The sequence below is a fragment of the Rhinoraja longicauda genome, chromosome 6, assembly GCF_053455715.1.
Source record: "Rhinoraja longicauda isolate Sanriku21f chromosome 6, sRhiLon1.1, whole genome shotgun sequence".
Classification (NCBI taxonomy): Eukaryota; Metazoa; Chordata; class Chondrichthyes; order Rajiformes; family Arhynchobatidae; genus Rhinoraja; species Rhinoraja longicauda.
In genome coordinates this window covers 42,629,490-42,649,027 of record NC_135958.1, presented here as the reverse complement: position 1 = coordinate 42,649,027, position 19,538 = coordinate 42,629,490, and the positions used below count along the sequence as shown (strand labels likewise).

Here is a 19,538-nt window from a genome sequence, read left to right as displayed (position 1 = left end):
TACAAGATGTAAGTATAATACCAAATTTCCGCTGTGAATGATCACAGAGCCCCATTTCCGACATAGCTAGCTGGCGCTGGTCATTTTCTGAATGCACAGAAGCAGGTTCGGCGTGGCTTTGAAACAGCCGAGTGTTGGGAGATTAGCCTGCTCTCTGCAGCAGTAACAGATCCGAGCAGTGGGATTCTCTAAGTGTGTGTGAACGTTACGCAAGCTCCCGCGCCCCCGCTTCATCGGGGAGGCTTGCGGGGAGCCCTGTTCCCTCTAACAGGGTTTTATATACAGAAGCATCAGGACTCGGGAACGGGAGAGAGTGTGCATCTATCGCAGATCCCTTGGTTCAGCAACATCCACTCCAGACAGCTCAGAAAACACAAGCATCCTCCTCCCTTCAGCATTAGAGCGATGGTGCAAGATTGGAAAAAAACATCAGGTCTGTTGTTTTTCTCTTGAGGTGTACAGACGCATTGCTGTGCCAAGAGCGCAATGCCAACCAACTGAATCTCCTCGCTTCTTTACAAGATTTCCGTACAAATATGCCAGCATTTCTGAATAATTATCGAAGGCAGTCGGATGCCAGATGACTGGATTTTGTTATCAACCAGCCGTTGGTTAATCTTTAGTGGATCCATCACGTAATTTGAAGGCGTTGCTCGCCTTGTGTGCTTTTTTTGGTGATTGTTTTTGTTTAATTCCGATTGAATAGCCCAGACGCCTTCTTGCTGTGAATTGTAATCCTCATTTCATGCATGTCCAGCGGTGGCAGGTTCGATTTTGATGACGGTGGGTCGTACTGTGGAGGCTGGGAAGATGGCAAGGCCCACGGATATGGCATCTGCACCGGACCAAAAGGCCAAGGAGAGTACGCGGGCTCTTGGAGCCACGGCTTCGAGGTGGTGGGAGTGTACACCTGGCCGAGTGGCAACACTTACCAGGGAACATGGGCGCAAGGGAAGAGGCACGGCATCGGGTTGGAGAACAAGGGGAAGTGGGTCTACAAGGGAGAATGGTGCCATGGATTCAAAGGACGATACGGGGTGCGGGAGAGCATTGGCACCAGAGCCAAGTACGAGGGAACCTGGAACAACGGCCTTCAAGATGGATACGGGACAGAGACGTACAGGGATGGAGGTATGATCAGTCAACTTCATGTGCTTATTCAAACCGTGACCTTTTATAATGAAACACAAGCCTGGGAGAGAGGCGTCTAGTGATGGTAAGGCAGTCACAGAGTAAATAATCAGACTCAGATTCATCTTAAGGGAATTCCAGGGACAAAACAAAAAAATGTTTTCTATAATCTGTAAATTAGTAATAAATTCCGAATGCTAAAATCCGAATTTCTAAAACCAGAACGTGAGAGGTTTCTATTGACCAGAATGTCAACGACTTATGGAACTGAAGATATAAACTCGATTCAAGGTCCAAACCAAAAGGAAAGCCACAGAGAGACAGAAAATAAATCAAGCTGCTGGAAGCGACGGTCACCAACTACACTCAAGATAAAGAAGTGCATCTGAGGATACACCAGCAGATTTATCCGTGTTAGTTTGAAAGCCTATTTCTAAAAAAAAAGTATTGGCGATAACCAGAGAGAACTTCCATGTGGCTTTAATACAGTGGGCGCTTGATAGAAAGACATAACATATATCAGGTGCAGAATAGTTTCTGGTTAATAGAACATGCCAGCAACAAGGATATGTACACAAATGATTTTTATCTGCGTTGCCAGGTGATTTTTTTTAACGAAACGTAAAGCCAAACATTCTGCAGTTAAAATGTGCAGAGCTTTAAATTAGATAGGCAAAAAAAACCCTCGAAATGTAAATCAATAATGAACATGTCGACCGCTCCATAGGATGAAATAAGATGGGAGGCTTGTGATGACAAGGCAACGTTTGCAAGTTAATGCCCAGGTCTGCTGACTTAGCAGAAATCTTATCATTATTTGCATCGGAGGTTTCAGATTATTCAAATAAACTAGTTTGTGCCCTCTTGGCCATCGTACAAAACTTTTCCGCATTGTGGAATAAAATGCGGTTGTCACATTTTGTGGAGCCGGGGTTCAGCTGCAACTGGGGAACACGATGCGCCAGAATCCACAGCCAAGCAAGAGGGCTTGCTTCCAATCTGCATGGGACCAAGTCATGGGGGTTTCAATTCTATGGCGATGGGCTCAATAAAGTGCGCCCAGATATCCATGTGGAACAGGGAAGGGGAAGGAAATGAGCAGATTAAAAGTGGCCAGGAACGCTTTAAGAGGTGGATCCGACAAACAATATCGATTTAACAAAGCACGGGTTGTAGAGATAATGCCACTGATTCAAAGCATGTTTGGGTAGTACCGAGAAAACAATACGTTAGGTGCTAATAGTAACAGTCTCTTCAAACGTGATATATTGTTAATTTCTAACCTACCGGAAACGATATGCTTAGATCACGCCAATTACATGACTTTACATTTTTAAATCACCTAAAGTCGGATGCGAGCGGAAGCTGATTTGATAAAAAGCAAATCCGAACCACACCAGAATGTGGGTGGATGTATATATCCCATCCCCAGCCCCGCGGCATACAATGTATCAGGAAACAGCGCCCTGCCGTTTAAAGATTCGTGAAGAAGGGTCTCGACCCGAAACATCACCCATTCCTTCTCTCCAGAGATACTGCCTGACCCGCTGAGTTACTCCAGCATGTTGTGTCTATGTTCGGTGTAAACCAGCATCTGCACTTCCTCCCTCCTCATTCTGGCATTTAAATTATTATCACCTTAAAACTCAACTATGAAAAAGCATCGTGAAAATCAAATGGCTGTGCTTGTTTTCCTGAACTGGTGTTTTTGGCGTTCAGTTCACGGAGCCTGCAGTGAGAATGTCAACAGATTAATGCCGTTGTTTTCCGCCCCCCTTTGGAAGTACTCACACACCTGACACATTATTGTCAATTGTGGCAGGGGAGGAGTGTTGGGTGTTATATTTTCATGGTGTGATTTAAATGACCGAACCACTCATAAGCCACTCAGCCCATCTTGTCTGCTGCCTATGTTGGCTCCCAGCAAGGCTACTCCATCAGTCCCATCCCCCCCTTCCTATTTCTCTGCAGCCTACTCTTTTTCACATTGCCCATCAACCCCCATGATTTCCCTGCCATTCGTCCACACTGGTGAAAATTTACAGCAGTCAACCTTCCTTCCAGCACGTCTTCAGAGTATGTGAAAAAAAATCAGAGCACACACAGGAAGCTAGTAGTCACAGGGAGAATGTACAAACTCTAGAGGATAGACACAAAAAGCCGGAGTAACTCAGCGGGTCAGGCAGCATTTCTGGAGAAACGGAATGGATGATGTTTCGGGACAAAACCCTTCTTCAGACTCGAACTAAAATGTCACCTATTCCTTTTCTCCAGAGATGCTGTCTGTCCCGCTGAGTTACTCCACCTTTTTGTGTCTATCTTCAGTTTAAACTGTCATCTGCAGTTCCTCCCTACATGTACAAACTCCATACAGACAGTACCCATGTTCAGGAACAAACCTAGATTGCGGTGTCATCATGATACCATTAATCACCACCCTGCTACCCTTAAAGGGGTTACTGACACTTTTTTAAATGATGAAGATGGGAGAATATTATCTATTTTTAGAAATGTCTTATATCCTATACACTGATCTTCTAAAGTCCTGAAGAAATAAATGCAATCACGTAATACCAGTTTCCACTGCTATGAAACCAGACTTAAAGAAAGGGCGAGCATAGAAACATTTCACAACAACAGTAAACTTGCAGTTGGTCCCAAGGTTCATAAGTTAATAAGTTCTAGGAGCAGAATGAAGCCATTCAGCCCATCAAACGACTCATTCAATCATGGCTGATCTATCTTTCCCTCTCAATCCTATTCTCATGCCTTCACCCCATAACCCCCGACACCCGCACTAATCAAGAATCTCAATCTGTGCCTTAGATAAAAAACAATGACTTGGCCCTCACAACCGTCTACGGCAACAAATTCCACAGATTCACCACCTTCTGACTAAAGAAATTCCTCCTAATCTCCTTTCTAAAGGTATGTCCTTTTATTCTGAGGCTGTGGCCCTCTGGTCCTAAACTCTCCCACCAGTGGAAACATCCTTTCAACATGCACTCTATACAGGCCTTTCACTATTTGGTAAGTTTCAATGAGGTCCCCCTTCATCCTTCTAAACTCCAGCGAGTACAGGCCCAGTGCTGTCAAACGCTCATGATATGTTGACCCAATCATTCGTGTGATCATTCTTGTAAACCTCCTCTGGACGCTCTCCAACACCAGCACATCCTGCATCAGATATGGGGCTCAAAACTGCTCACATTGCTCCAGATGTGGTCTGACTCGTGCCTTGTAAAGCCTCAGCATTACATCCCTGTTGTTGTATTCTGGTCCTCTCGAAATAAATACTAGCATTGCATTTGCCTTCCTTACTATGATTTGATTTGCAAATTAACTTTTTGGGAATCCTGCACCAGCACTCCCAAGTCCCTTTTCACCTCCAATTTCTAAATTCTCTCTCCAATAGTCTACACCCTTATTCCTACTATCTAGATGCATGACTCCACACTTTACTGCACTATTTTCCATCTGCCACTTCTCTGCCCACTCTCCCAACCTGTCCAAGTCCTTCTGCAGAGTCCCTGCTTTCTCTACACTACCTGCCCCTCCACCTTTGTTTGTATCATCTGAAAACTTGGCCACAAAGCCTTCAATCCCCTCGTCCAAATCGTTAATATACATTGTGAAGAGTATCGGCCCCAGCACTGAGCCCTGCGGAACTCCGCTAGTCACTGGCAGCCAACCAGAAAAAGCCCCCTTTATTGCCACTCTTTGTCTTCTGCCATCCAGCCAACCTGCTATCCATGCCAGTATCTGCCCTCTGATACCATGGGCTCCCATCTTCTTTAGTAGCCTCCTGTGTGGCACCTTATCAAAGGCCTTCTGACAATCCAGATAAACCACATCCATTAATTTCTCTTTGTCTCTCCTGCTATTTACTTCCTCAATAAATTTCAACAGGTTTGTGAGGCAAGATCTCCCTTTCACAAAACCATGCTGACTTCAGCCTATTTTATCATGTGCTTCTAAGTACTCAGAAACCTCATCCGTTATAATGGATTATAAAATCTTACCAACCACTGAAGTCAGGCTAGCCGGCCTATAGTTTCCACTCTTCTGCCTCGCTACCTTTCTGAACAGCGGAGTAATATTTGCAATTTTCCCATCGTCTAGAACCACTCCTGACTCCAGTGATTTTTGAAAGATCACAACTAATGTCTCCACAATGTCTAAACCTACATCTTTCTGAACCCTAGGGTGCAGTCCATCCGGTCCAGGTGATTTATCCACCTTCAGCCCTTTCAGCTTCCCAAGCACCTTCTCCCTAGTAATAGCCACTCCACTAACCTCCACCCCTTGACTCTTGAATATCAGGCACGTTGCTGGTGTCTTCCACTGTGAAGACTGATGAAAAAACCTATTCAGTTCATCTGCCATTTCATTATTCCCCATTATCACTTTTCCAGCATCATTCTCCAGCGGTCCAATGTCCACTCTTGCCTCTTTCTTGCTCTTTATATATCTGAAGGAACATTTACTATATTCTTTTATATTATTGGCTAGCTTACTTTCATATTTCATGTTTTCTCCCTGTATTGCCTGTTTAGTTACCGTCTGTTGTTTTTTAAAAGCTTCCTAATCGTGTAGCTTCTTACTAATTTTTGCAATGTTATACGCCTACTCTTTTAGTTTTATGCTGTCTTTGACTTCCCTTGTCAGCCACGGTCACCTCATTCTCCCATTAGAATCATTCTTCCCCTTTGGAATGAAAAGATCCTGCGTCTTCTGAATTATTCCCAGAAATTCCTGCCATTGTTGTTCCACCATCATCCCTGCTAGGGTCCCTTTCCAGTCAGCTGTAGCCAGCTCCTCCCCCATGCCTCTGTAGTCACATTTGCTCAACAGTAGTACCGGCACATCTGATTTCATCTTCTCCCTCTCAAATTGCAGGTTGAATTTTATCATATTAGGTTCACTATCTTCTAGGGGTTCCTTTACCTTCAGCTCCCTAATCAAATCCGGTTCATTACACAATACCAAACCCAGGATTGCCTTTTCCCTGGTAAGCTCAACTGTAAACTGCTCGAAGAAGCCATCTGTAGGCACTCTACAAATTCCCTCTCTTGGGGTCCAATACCAACCTGATTTTCCCAGTTTACCTGCATGTTGAAATGCACCATGTCCACTGTAACATTGCCATTCTTACATGCCAATTGTATCTCTTGATGTGATTTGTACCCTATGTCCTGGCTACTGTTGAGGGTCCTGTAAATAACTTCCATCTAGGTCTTTCTACCCTTGCAAGGATTCTACATCTTCTGATCCTATGTCACCCTTTAGGACAGGTTTGGAGGGATGTAGACCAAATGCGGGCAGGCGGGACTAGTGTAGCTGGGACATGTTGGCTGGTGTGGGCAAGTTGAGCCGAAGGGCCTGTTTCTGCACTGTATCACTCTATGACTCTAATGCAGCAAAAATTACAGAAATGTTAAAAGCAATTTGCTATTGATTTTTACAGCAACCATGCAGTGGCGGATTTTTGTAAATTCACAAGAATGCAGAGATTTTATAAATACTTTGAATATAAATTTTCAGCGTTATTTCACCGGAGGATGACACTTCTGCAACAATTGCATTGGGATACATCTATAAAGCATGAAGCATTAAACAAAAACAAAATTAGAGTTTGTAAAAATAAATATCTATGTTAACATCTAAGGTCGTGGTTAAGGTGGAAATGCAACACAACATTTGGGCGATTATTTGTAACCTTTCACTCCTTACATTGTGATTCATGTAAAGAATGAACATTCTCAAAGGTGTAGTCTTGAACCAATTTCCTGTGTGATGGAGCTAACAAACTCAGCCTAATTTGAGGAAGGACATCCTTGCTATTGAGGTAGTGCAGCGTAGGTTCACCAGGTTAATCCCCGGGATGGCAGGACAGTTATATGAGGAAAGATTGGAAAGACTGGGCTTGTATTCACTGGAATTTAGAAGAATGAGAGGGGATCTAATAGAAACATATAAAATTATAAAAGGACTGAACAAGCTAGATGCAGGAAAAATGTTCCCAATGTTGGGTGAGTCCAGAACCAGCAGCCACAGTCTAAGAATAAAAGGGAGGCCATTTAAAACTGAGATGAGAAAAAGCTTTTTCACCCAGAGTTGTGAATTTGTGGAATTCTCTGCCACAGAGGGCAGTGGAAGCCAATTCACTGGATTGGCTCAAAAGAGAGTTATATAGAGCTTTAGGGGCTAGCGGAATCAAGGGATATGGGGCAGGGATTACTGATTGTGGATGATCAGCCATGATCACAATAAATGGCGGTGCTGGCTCGAAGGGCCAAATAGCCTCCTCCTGCACCTATTTTCTATGTTTCTATGTTTCTAAATGTAAGCAAAATATGGGTTGTGAAGGAGCAGCAATTTTTCTCGGTGATGATTACTGCTGTCTTGGGCCTCCTTCCATCCTCCAAATTACAAACCCATGCCAACCCACACAATCTATCTCATTGGCAGTTTGATCTTATCATATCATATCATATCATATATATACAGCCGGAAACAGGCCTTTTTGGCCCTCCAAGTCCGTGCCGCCCAACGATCCCCGTACATTAACACTATCCTACACCCACTAGGGACAATTTTTACATTTACCCAGCCAATTAACCTACATACCTGTACGTCTTTGGAGTACGTCATGTCTGAATCCAAAGAGTGGGTTCAGTTCATCTCTCTACACTGCAGGGATCGTGTCATAAAGTCATGCACCATGGTCTCTCTACACTGCAGGGATAGTGTCTTATCGAAAAATATAAGATTATTAAGGGGTTGGACACGTTAGAGGCAGGAAACATGTTCCCAATGTTGGGGGAGTCCAGAACCAGGGGCCACTGTTTCAGAATAAGGGGTATGCTATTTAGAACGGAGATGAGGAAAAACCTTTTCAGTCAGAGAGTTGTAAATCTGTGGAATTCTCTGCCTCAGAAGGCAGTGGAGGCCGATTCTCCGAATGCATTCAAGAGAGAGCTAGATAGAGCTCTTAAGGATAGCGGAGTCAGGGGGTATGGGGAGAAGGCAGGAACGGGGTACTGATTGAGAATGATCAGCCATGATCACATTGAATGGTGGTGCTGGCTCGAAGGGCCGAATGGTCTACTCCTGCACCTATTGTCTATTGTGTCATAGAGTCATGCAGCATGGAAACATGCTCTTCAGCCCAACCCATCCATGCTGACCAAGATAGCCCATCCAAGTAATTGAGGTAGATACTATAACAGCATTTAAAGACCACATGGGCCGGTACATGCACAGGGAAGGTTTAGAGGGATATGGGCCATTTGCGGGCATTTGCTTCTGCCACGGAAGGCAGTGGAGGCTAATTCACTGGATGAATTTAAAAGAGAGTTAGATAGAGCTCTAGGGGCTTGTGGAATCAAGGGATAGGGGGAGAAGGCAGGCACGGGTTACCGATTGTGGATGATCAGCCATGATCACAATAAATGGCGGTGCTGGCTCGAAGGGCCAAATGGCCTCCTCCTGCACCTATTTTTCTGTATTCTATGTGTCTTTAAATGCTGTTATAGTATCTACCTCAATTATTTTCTCTGCCAGCTTGTTCCACATACCTACCAACCTTTGTGTGAAAATTTTGCCCCTCAGGTTCTTGTCTCTCGTGTCCCTCTCACCTGAAACATAAATCCTCTTGTTTTTGATTCCCCTACCCTGTGCAAAAGAGTCTGAGCATTCACCCTATTCATCTGCCTCATGACTTTAAACACCTCGATAAGATCACCCATCAGCAATGGATGATGGACATTAAGAATGATGCACAAAAATGTAAATAAGGTTAGAAATCAGAAGTGAAACAAGGGTCTTATTTGCTCTGAGACTGGGTAGCAGACTAACTCATGGTGTGTGGCTGGAATTAAAATATAGCAGACTGAGTTTCTGATTTAAAGTCACTATAGGTCCTCACCAAATATTGTTATGGTTAGAATATAAGATGATTTATGAGTTTGAACAAATACTTTGTGTCTATCTTCATGGAAGGAGGGTTAAAAACCTCAAAGACTTAGTAGAGCATCAAAAATCCAGCACGATCTAGCACGTAAAAACAAAAAATCAGTATTAGGAAAAGAAACTACACAAAAAGTTAATGACCCTCTAAACTCTTAAATTCCAGAGAGCTGTTGATATAAATCACTGGGTTTGAAGGAGATGGTCACGCTGCAGTTATCAGCTTCAAAGCTTAAATGTTCCTGAAAAAATCCCTGCAGATTGTGGAGTAGCAAACGTGGCCCCACTATTTGAGCCAAAAACAGGGAGCCATTGACTGATGGGGTTATGCAGCATTTGGTGCTTGACCCCAACTAATTTCAATCTTTGTCATCATCGGTGGTCACTCGAAGCGAGTATGACTGTCCTCTGCTAGGATGCCTGTGCGTGACTTTGTTTAACGTGGGGAGACTGGTGCACAGACAGCCACCACACGGTCCTTGACAGATCTGGGTCAGGATCCAGTGGCGTGGAGTCCAAGACGACCGTGGACCCTTTTCTGCTGCAGCCTTCATCCATCCACCTTCCCAGCCGTTGTGGCGCTCCACTAAAGTCAGCCATCATCCTCCGCCTGTTCCACCATTGGGGTCTTGGTTGGATTGCTCTTTGTCAGGGACCTCCCCCCTCGACCTTACCGCCATGGGTGACCCTACCAGGAACGTAGCTCCAGACGGCATCGCTCTCAGGGTCTCAGGACCACACGAGCTTCTCCACCACGACAAGGTGACAACCCACGGAGAAGAATCTTCGTTAATAATTTGGCTAAGGGAACCAAGTTTTCTAAGATTGCTGATGACAGGAAACTAAGTAGGAATAAGTAGTATGGATGCAGAGTCTTAAAAGGAATGGAAACAAGATGAGCAAAATACAGCCGATCGAGTACAATGTGGAAAATTATACGGTTATCCACTTCAGTGAAGAAAAACAGAAATGCTGAGTATTTTTTTAAATGGTGAATGAATGGGAAATATTAATGGTTAACTGGTCCAGAATGTCATTTTACATCAATCACTCAAAGGTAAATTGCAGGTGAAGCGGGCAATTAGGAAGACAAATTTTAATTAGCTTTGAACACAGGAAGAAAAATATCTTCCAATGATTATGTGGTGTGTTGGGGCCACATGTGGAGTCTTGTCATGTCCTCCTTGCCAAAAGCCAGACGGACTTGCTACTGATGGAGTGCAACGAATTAATCAGACTATTTCCTGGCACAGCTGATCTGTCATGCAAGAAGAGGTTGAGGAGGCGATGCCTCTATTCATTATAGTTTAGAAGAAAAAAAGATAACCTAATTGAAATCGTAACATTCCCGGTAGATAGATGGAGGATATCTCCCTTGTTTGATGTCCAGAAACTGGAAATCATTGTCTCAAAATAAGAGGCAATTCATTGAAATGAGAATTGATTGAAAGATACAGCATGGAAATAGGTCCTTCAGCCCATCAGGTACACGATAACCATTCATAAGGCAGACACAAAATGCTGGAGTAACTCAGTGGGACAGGCAGCATCTCTGGAGAGAAGGAATGGGTGACGATTTGGGTCGAGACCCAAAACGTCACCCATTTCTTCTCTCCAGAGATGCTGCCTGTCCCGCTGAGTTACTTCAGCATTTTGTGTCTACCTTCGGTTTAAACCAGCATCTGCAGGTTTTTTCCTACATAACCTGTTGATACTAGTACCTCTTCTTTAATCAGAGGGTGGACAATCTTTGAAAATTTCTACCCTAGAGTGTTCAATCATTGATTTCAAAATTGAGCTTGATAGATTTCTGAATATTAGAGGAATCAAAGGATATGGGGATAAGGCAAATAAAATTGTGTTAAGGAAAAAAATCACCAGGATCTAATTGAATATTGGAACATGCTTGCAGGCCAAGTAGCCTACTCCTGATGTTACGTCTGATATTCTTATGGTGTTTGCGATATGAATGTTCAGGGTGTACCACGGACAATACTAATGGGTTCTTCAGACCATGATTGGGATTATTGTATTATTCTGTTTGTTGTAGAAATACTAGATATAGCCATGTACAACAAAGAATGTACTGGCAAAAAAGTCAAAGGTAATTCAGGTTAGGCTGGGTACACGTGCACTATTGTACATTTTGCAGCTGATCAATTGAGTGGTGAAGGCTGCGGGTAGGGTTGCCAACTTCCTCACTCCCAAATAAGGGACAAAGGGTGACGTCACCGCCCTGCGCCCCACTTGACCTCACCCAGCCAGCAGCCACGTGTTCCCGCCCAGGCGGCCGCCATTGGTCGAGTGGGAGCACGTGGCCGCTGGCCGCTGACGTCACCCTTTGTCCCTTATTTGGGAGTGAGGAAGTTGTTAACCCTGCAAATACAGGACAAGGGCGTGCCCGTACGGGTCAAACTAATTTAGCCCAAAATACGAGATGTCCCGGTTAATACAGGACAGTTGGCAACCCTAGCTGCGGGTTACCTTATAAATGATCAGAATCTTTTTCCAGGGATAAGGTTATCAAACATAAAAGAGCAAAGGTTTAAGATGAGAAGAAAGAGTTTTAAAGGGAATAGTTTTTTTAAAAACACAGAGTGGTTGATATCTGGCATTTTTTGTCAGAGGAAGTGGTAAAGCCAGACACAATTTCTACATTAATTCATTAGTGATAGGAGCAGAATTAGGCCATTTGGCCCATCAAGTCTACTTCGCCATTCAATCACGGCTGATCTATCTCTCCCTCCTAACCCCATTCTCCTGCCTTCTCCCAATAACCCCTGACACCCGTACTAATCAAGAATCTATCTATCTCTGCCTTACAAATATCCACTTAAGACCCATTTAGATAGGCACTTAAATAGTTTATATGTAAGAAGGAACTGCAGATGCTGGTTTAAACTGAAGATAGACACAAGAAGCTGGAGTAACTCAGCAGGACAGGCAGCATCTCTGGAGAGAAGGAATGGATGATGTTTCGGGTCGAGACCCTTCTTCAGACAGTTTGGTTTAGTTCAGTTTAGTGTATTGTCATGTGTATCACGTTTATAGGTACAGTGAAAAGCTTTTGTTGCGTGCTATCCAGTTAGCGGAAAGACAATACATGATTACAATCAAGCCTTTTTGCAGGGTATAGATAAGGGAATAATGTTTAGTAAAGCCAGTAATGTCCAATCAAGGGATGCCTGACGTCACCAGTGAGGTAGGTAGTAGTTCAGCACTGCTCTCTGGTTGTGGTCAGATGGTTCACTTACCTGATAACAGCTGGGACGAAACTGCCCTGAATCTGAACGTGTGCGTTTTCACGGTTCTATACCTTTTGCCTGAGGGAGAGGGGAGAAGAGGGAGTGGCCAGGCACAGAAGAACCAAAGCAGGCGAAGAGATTAGTGTAGGAAAGAAAACTGCAGATGCTGGTTTAAATCGAAGGTAGACACAAGATGCTGGAGTAACTCAGCGGGTCAGGCAGCATCTCTGGAGAGAAGGAATGGGTGACGTTTATGTCAGGGGATGGGACTGACCCTTGTGGGACCTGCCCTGAAATGTCACCCATTCCTTCTCTCCAGAGATGCTGCCTGACCCGCTGAGTTACTCTAGCATCTTGTGTCTACCTATGAGATTAGTGTATGTGGGTAAAAAGGTCAACGTAAATGTGATGAGCCATCGGGCCTATTTCTGTACTGTACAATTCCATGACTTCATCTGTGACTACAAGATCCCTAGGTGAGGGGTAACCTGGAATTTCCATCATTATATGCACAAAGGAAGTAGCAGTGCTGGCTTTGAAAAATATTTGGGAGGTTTAATAGTTCACCGTTTGGAAATCATGGTTTCAGAATCAAAAGTAGATGAAATCTCAAACTGGAAAAACAAAATGCAGCCTTTTGAAATAAATTTTGAAATAATGTGCACTATACCTGATTTAGAGTTGCTTTTATCCACCATTAAATCACAAATGTAATGTCATCCTATTTGTAAGAATTGACATATAAATATTTTGAATTGTTCAAATAAGGAGATTCCAGAGATTTTATACATAGATTACCAGAAAGAGGGTAAACTTGAGGGAGAACGGGGCCCCTCAGAAACTGAGCAGTCATCTACTTGTGGGGCCGCAGAAGATGGACAAAGTCGGTTCTAATGAGTATTTCTCCTCTGCTTTTACCGTGGAGAAAAACACCGAGGCTAGGGAACTCAGAACAGTTAACGGAGAAATCTTGAGGACTGCCTCCATTACGATCAAGGAGGTACTGAATGTCCTGGGGCATATGAAAGTAAATAAATCTAGCCAGCCTTAGGGGCCTGTCCCACTTAGGCGATTTTTTAGGCGACTGCCGGCGACTGTCATAGTCGTAGCAGGTTGCCGAAAAAACGGCGACTGGACCCCCCTACGACAATGTCTATGACAAGCTACAACAACCTACCACCTAGTTGACATCAAGCTATGGCAAGCTACCGACAACCGGCGACCCAATCTTAGGATGTCCACCTACGACAACCTACGACCACACAGGCAACAACCTACAACAACTGAAGTCAACCTACGTCTACCCGCGATAAGCTATGACAAGCTACGACCGTGTCACCTTCTTCAGACTCGGTTGTGAAGGGTTGTACAATGTTATTTCGATCTAATCTGCTATATTGCAGAAAATGTAATCTGCAGCTTTGGTTGACTTTTCCGAAACAAAAGATGCAGAAGTACATTATACCGTTCTAAATGACTAAACAACCAGCTAGATAGATTTTTATTCTCACTGTCTGACTAATAATTATCACTCAAACAGCACATGTTGGGGAATTTTCCAATGAAACCTCAAATGCCAGTTTGAGTTTTTAAAAATTAGATTTAATGGAACAACAATTAACTTGGGTCTATGGTGGCATTACATCTTTTTAATCAGAGTTTATTTGTGTATTATTGAAATAATATGTACTGTTTGGGTAGTAATGGCAGAAACCTATTGCTAGAAATCAAATCTGAGGCACATTTACATTTTTGTTAAGCAGGTTAGTGATTTGAAGATGATCAGATGTATTTTTCATTGAGTCAAGTTTAGGTATTTTGTGTATCATATCATATCATATCATATATATACAGCGCGGAAACAGGCCTTTTCGGCCCACCAAGTCCGCGCCGCCCAGCGATCCCCGCACACTAACACTATTAACACTATCCTACACACACTAGGGACAATTTTTACATTTACCCAGCCAATTAACCTACATACCTGTACGTCTTTGGAGTGTGGGAGGAAACCGAAGATCTCGGAGAAAACCCATGCAGGTCACGGGGAGAACGTACAAACTCCTTACAGTACAGCACCCGTAGTCAGGATCGAACCTGAGTCTCCGGCGCTGCATTCGCTGTAAAGCAGCAACTCTACCGCTGCGCTACCGTGCCGCCCTAGGAACGAAGGAAGGAACTGCAGATGCTGGTTTACACCGAGGACAGACACAAAATGCTGGAGTAACTCAGCGGGACAGACAGCATCTCTGGAGAGAAGGAATGGGTGACGTTTCGGGTCGAGACCCTTCTTCAGACTGATAAATAGTCCTGAAATGTCTCAATATATGTTGCTTTACCATTTTAATTTAACACTGACTTAACATCATCATATGGCAGTTAGTTATGCGAACATACAAACATAGAAAATAGGTGCAGGAGGAGGCCATTTGGCCCTTTGAGCCAGCACCACCATTTATTCTGATCATGGCTGATCGTCCACAATCAGTAACCCGAGCCTGCCTTCTCTCCATATCCCCTGATTCCGCTAGCCTCTGGAGCTCTATCTAACTCTCTTTAAAATTCATCCAGTGAATTGGCCTCTATTGCCTTCTGTGGCAGAGAATTCCACAAATTCACATCATCCAAATCATTAATATATATTGTAAATAGTTGCGGCCCCAGCACCGAGCCTTGCGGCACTCCACTCGCCACTGCCTGCCATTCTGAAAAGGACCCGTTTATTCCTACTCTTTGCTTCCTGTCTGCCAACCAATTCGCTATCCATGTCAACACCCTACCCCCAATACCATGTGCTCTAATATTGCCCACTAATCTCCTGTGTGGGACCTTATCAAAGGCTTTCTAAAAGTCTAGATACACTACATCCACTGGCTCTCTTTCATTCATTCTACTTGTCACATCCTCAAACAATTCCACACAGGCAACAACCTACAACAACTGAAGTCAACCTACGTCTACCCGCGATAAGCTACGACAAGCTACGACCGTGTCGTTGACAACTGAAGATAATTCACGTTATTTTGGCCTCCGGTTTTGACGCCTGTCGCGGGTTGACGTAGGTTGACATAGGTGATCGCCAATGAAATTCACCGAAATCAGCACCGGCGACAACCTGGCGACAACCTGGCGACAACCTACGACAGCGCCCACGTCAGGAGACGTCAAGCTACGATCATTGGCGTCAAACAAACAGACGGCGAAAATTTTAAAATATTTCAAAATCCAGCGGCGACCAGAAAAATGCTACAACTTTGGAGACGACTCACGACCGTACAGGCAACACCCCGGCGATCGTGTGGCGACAGCCTAATCGCCTGTAGTCGCCTAAAGAATCACCTAAGTGGGACAGTGGTTTAACAGCGCCAGAGACCCGGGTTCGATCCTGCCTATGGGTGCTGCCTGTATGGAGTTTGTACATTATCCCCCGTACATTCTCCCCGAGATCTTCGGCTTCCTCCCACACTCCAAAGACGTACAAGTTTATAAGTTAATTGGCTTGGTGTAAATGTAAAATTGTCCCTAATGTGTGTAGGATAGTGTTGGTGTGCGGGGATCGCTGGTCGGTGCGGACTCAGTGGGCCAAAGTTTAGTTTAGAGATACAGCAAGGAAATAGGCCCTTTTGGCCCACCGGGTCCGCACCGACCAGCGATCCCCGCACATTAACACTATCCTATACCCACCAGGGACAATTTCTTTTTACATTTACCATGCCAATTCACCTACAAACCTGTGCATCTTTGGAGTGTAGGAGGAAACCGAAGATCTCGGAGAAAACCCACGCAGGTCACGGGGAGAACGTACAAACTCTGTACAGACAGCGCCCGTAGTCGGGATCAAACCCGGGTCTCTGGCACTGCATTCGCCGTAAGGCAGCAATTCTACCGCTGCACCACCGCGCCACCGATTGTGCTTCACTTACCACTAGTCTTCCTGTCTCCGACTACATTCTATCTTTGTCCCCCCCCCCCCCGACATCAGTCTGAAGAAGGGTCTCCACCCGAAACTTTACCCATTCCTTCTCTCCAGAGATGCTGCCTGACCCGCTGAGTTACTCCAGCACTTTGTGCCTTCATGGCTAGGAAAGGTATTTGGGATATTGGCCAAGCAGGGGCAAATGTGACCAGCATAGATGGTCGGCATGGACATGTTGGGCCAAAGAGCCTGTTTCCGAGAAGATTGACCATGAATATGGCTAATGTGCTTCCTTCACTTTAACAATGATTTGTCTACGTTTTGTGGTAGAGGCTTTAATCAGGAATTAGTTGTATTTTGTTATTTTGGCCAATAGAAAAGTTGCAAATGTGAGCTTTAGTGGAGGTTTCCAGAGAATTTATTCACAAAATGCTGGAGTAACTCAGCAGGTCAGGCAGCATCTCTGGAGAGAAGGAATGGGTGACGTTTCGGGTCGAGACCCTTCTTCAGACTGATAAATAGTCCTGAAATGTCTCAATATATGTTGCTTTACCATTTTAATTTAACACTGACTTAACATCGTCATATGGCAGTTAGTTATGCAAACATACAAACATAGAAAATAGGTGCAGGAGGAGGCCATTTGGCCCTTCGAGCCAGCACCACCATTTATTCTGATCATGGCTGATCGTCCACAATCAGTAACCCGAGCCTGCCTTCTCTCCATATCCCCTGATTCCGCTAGCCTCTGGAGCTCTATCTAACTCTCTTTAAAATTCATCCAGTGAATTGGCCTCTATTGCCTTCTGTGGCAGAGAATTCCACAAATTCACATCATCCAAATCATTAATATATATTGTAAATAGTTGCGGCCCCAGCACCGAGCCTTGCGGCACTCCACTCTCCACTGCCTGCCATTCTGAAAAGGACCCGTTTATTCCTACTCTTTGCTTCCTGTCTGCCAACCAATTCGCTATCCATGTCAACACCCTACCCCCAATACCATGTGCTCTAATATTGCCCACTAATCTCCTGTGTGGGACCTTATCAAAGGCTTTCTAAAAGTCTAGATACACTACATCCACTGGCTAACTTTCATTCATTTTACTTGTCACATCCTCAAACAATTCCAGAAGATTAGTCAAGCAGGATTTCCCCTTCATAAATCCATGCTGACTTGGACCAATCCTTTTACTGCTATCCAATGCTATTGATATCTATCTGCACTTGATTACAAAAGACATGAAAGTCGTCGTGCTAATGTTTTTGAAACTTTTATGTATATTTCAACATATCTCAAAAGAGAACATATTTTTCCTTCCTCAAACACTGTTCTGTAACTCCTTAATATTACCATGATATAAGGCAATCTTCCCTATGACCTGGCAAGTTGGGCCGAAAGGCCTGTTTCCATGACATGTGACTCTCTGATACTGGTGTTATTTTTATGTTTCGATATGAGATCATGATGGACATAAAGAAAAATTAAACTTTCAGTTGGACGCACAATAATCTTTTTTTTTTTTTAATGGTTTAAAAATTATGAAAACACATGCAGACGGGGAGGCAAAAATTATGAACAGATCCTTTAAAATAGGATTAAAATGTCATTACACTTGGCATGACCTGCTGTGCAAAAGTAAAAATTTCTAGGTGAAAATATACATTAAATTGCTGTGTGGTTGTATTCCTGTACATTCAGTAAGACCAGCTTGCATATAAATAAATAAATTTGGGGCGGTCACGGTGGCACAGCGGTAGAATTGCTGCCTCACAGCGCTTGCAGCGCCAGAGATCCGGGTTCGATCCCGACTACGGGTGCTGTCTGTACGGAGTTTTACCTTCTCCCAGTGACCGCGTGGGTTTTCTCTGAGATCTTTGCTTTCCTCCCACACTCCCAAAGACGTACAGTTATGTAGGTTAATTGGCTTAGGTTTGTATACTTGGTATAAGCGTAAATTGTCCATAGTGTGCGTAGTCTTGTGTTAATGCACGTGGATCGCTGGTCGGCGCGGACTCAGTGGGCCGCGCTGTATCTCTAAACTATACTAAACTAAACTGAATGTAATAATTAAATTATAATGCCACTCATATTTTCCATGGACTGTTCAAACAAAAAACAATTAATTAATTCCTCAATTAATTAATTGAGGAATTAATTAATTCATTCATTAATGACTAAATTTCATTCATGACTACATTTTCACCATCCACATAAGTTGTCAAATGTTATTACAGCCTATTTGAGTCTGGAGCATCTACCTCCTCTTTAGATTGAAGACTGTCAGTACAGGTACTTTGATAGGAAGAGAGTGTTGGACCAGTCAGAGTCAAGGAGATCGAATGCAGGGAATGAATCTTAGATCTTATTTCATACATTTGCGAGGCATTAAAATGCATGGCCTTGAGTTACTCCAGCTTTTTGTGTCTATCCTGGAGTGCTGTGTTCAGTTTTGGTCACCCTGATGCAGCTGGAGAGAGTGCAGAGAGATTTACAAGCACGTTGCCAAGACTCAAGGGCCTGAACTACAGGGAGTGATAGGTTAAGCTAACAATTTATTCCTTGCACTGCAGGAAGCTAAGAGGTGATCTCATGGAGGTGTATAAACTCATAAGGGGAATTGATAGGGTAAATACACCCAGGGTAGGGGAATCAAGAACCAGAGGATATAGGTTTATGATGAAAGGGAAAAGATTTAATAGGAATCTGAGGGGCAACTATTTCACACAGAGGGTGTTGGGTATATGGAATGAGCTGCCAGAGGAGGTAGTTGAGGCAGGTACAATAACAAGGTTTAAAATGCACATGGATAGGATAGGATTAGAGGGATGAGGACCAAATGTGGGTAAATGGGACTAGCTTCGATGGAGCATCTTGGTTGGCACTGGCAAGTGTAGCCGAGCATGTGGCCATGCTCTAAGACTATATGACTATGAGAAGTAATGAATCTCAATGATATACAGCTTAATAGTCATCTGGTTGAGAAACTAAGTATTATCAAAATGCGTCTTCTTGAAGGATGCAGAACCAGGGGCCACAGTCTAAGAATAAAGGGGAGGCCATTTAAAACTGAGGTGAGGAAAAACTTTTCCACCCAGAGAGTTGTGAATTTGTGGAATTCTCTGCCACAGAAGGCAGTGGAGGCCAATTCACTGGATGGATTTAAAAGAGAGTTAGATAGAGCTCTCGGGTGGAGTGGAATCAAGGGAAAAGGCAAGCACAGGTTACTGATTGTGGACGATCAGCCATGATCACAATGAATCCCTTATTCTTA

At 43.9% G+C, this 19,538-nt stretch overlaps 1 protein-coding gene across 3 annotated transcripts in view; it reads left to right on the top strand.

Moving 5' to 3' along the window:
* The first annotated feature begins 209 nt into the window (after nucleotides 1–209).
* jph3b (junctophilin 3b) overlaps nucleotides 210–19,538 on the top strand; it is a 154,230-nt gene continuing 134,901 nt past the window's right edge. For all 3 annotated transcript variants that reach the window (XM_078400870.1, XM_078400869.1, XM_078400868.1), the window contains exon 1: nucleotides 210–1,131. In XM_078400870.1, the coding sequence (XP_078256996.1) occupies nucleotides 750–1,131 (382 nt within the window). In that variant the 5' untranslated portion in view covers nucleotides 210–749. The remainder of the gene's footprint in view (nucleotides 1,132–19,538) is intronic.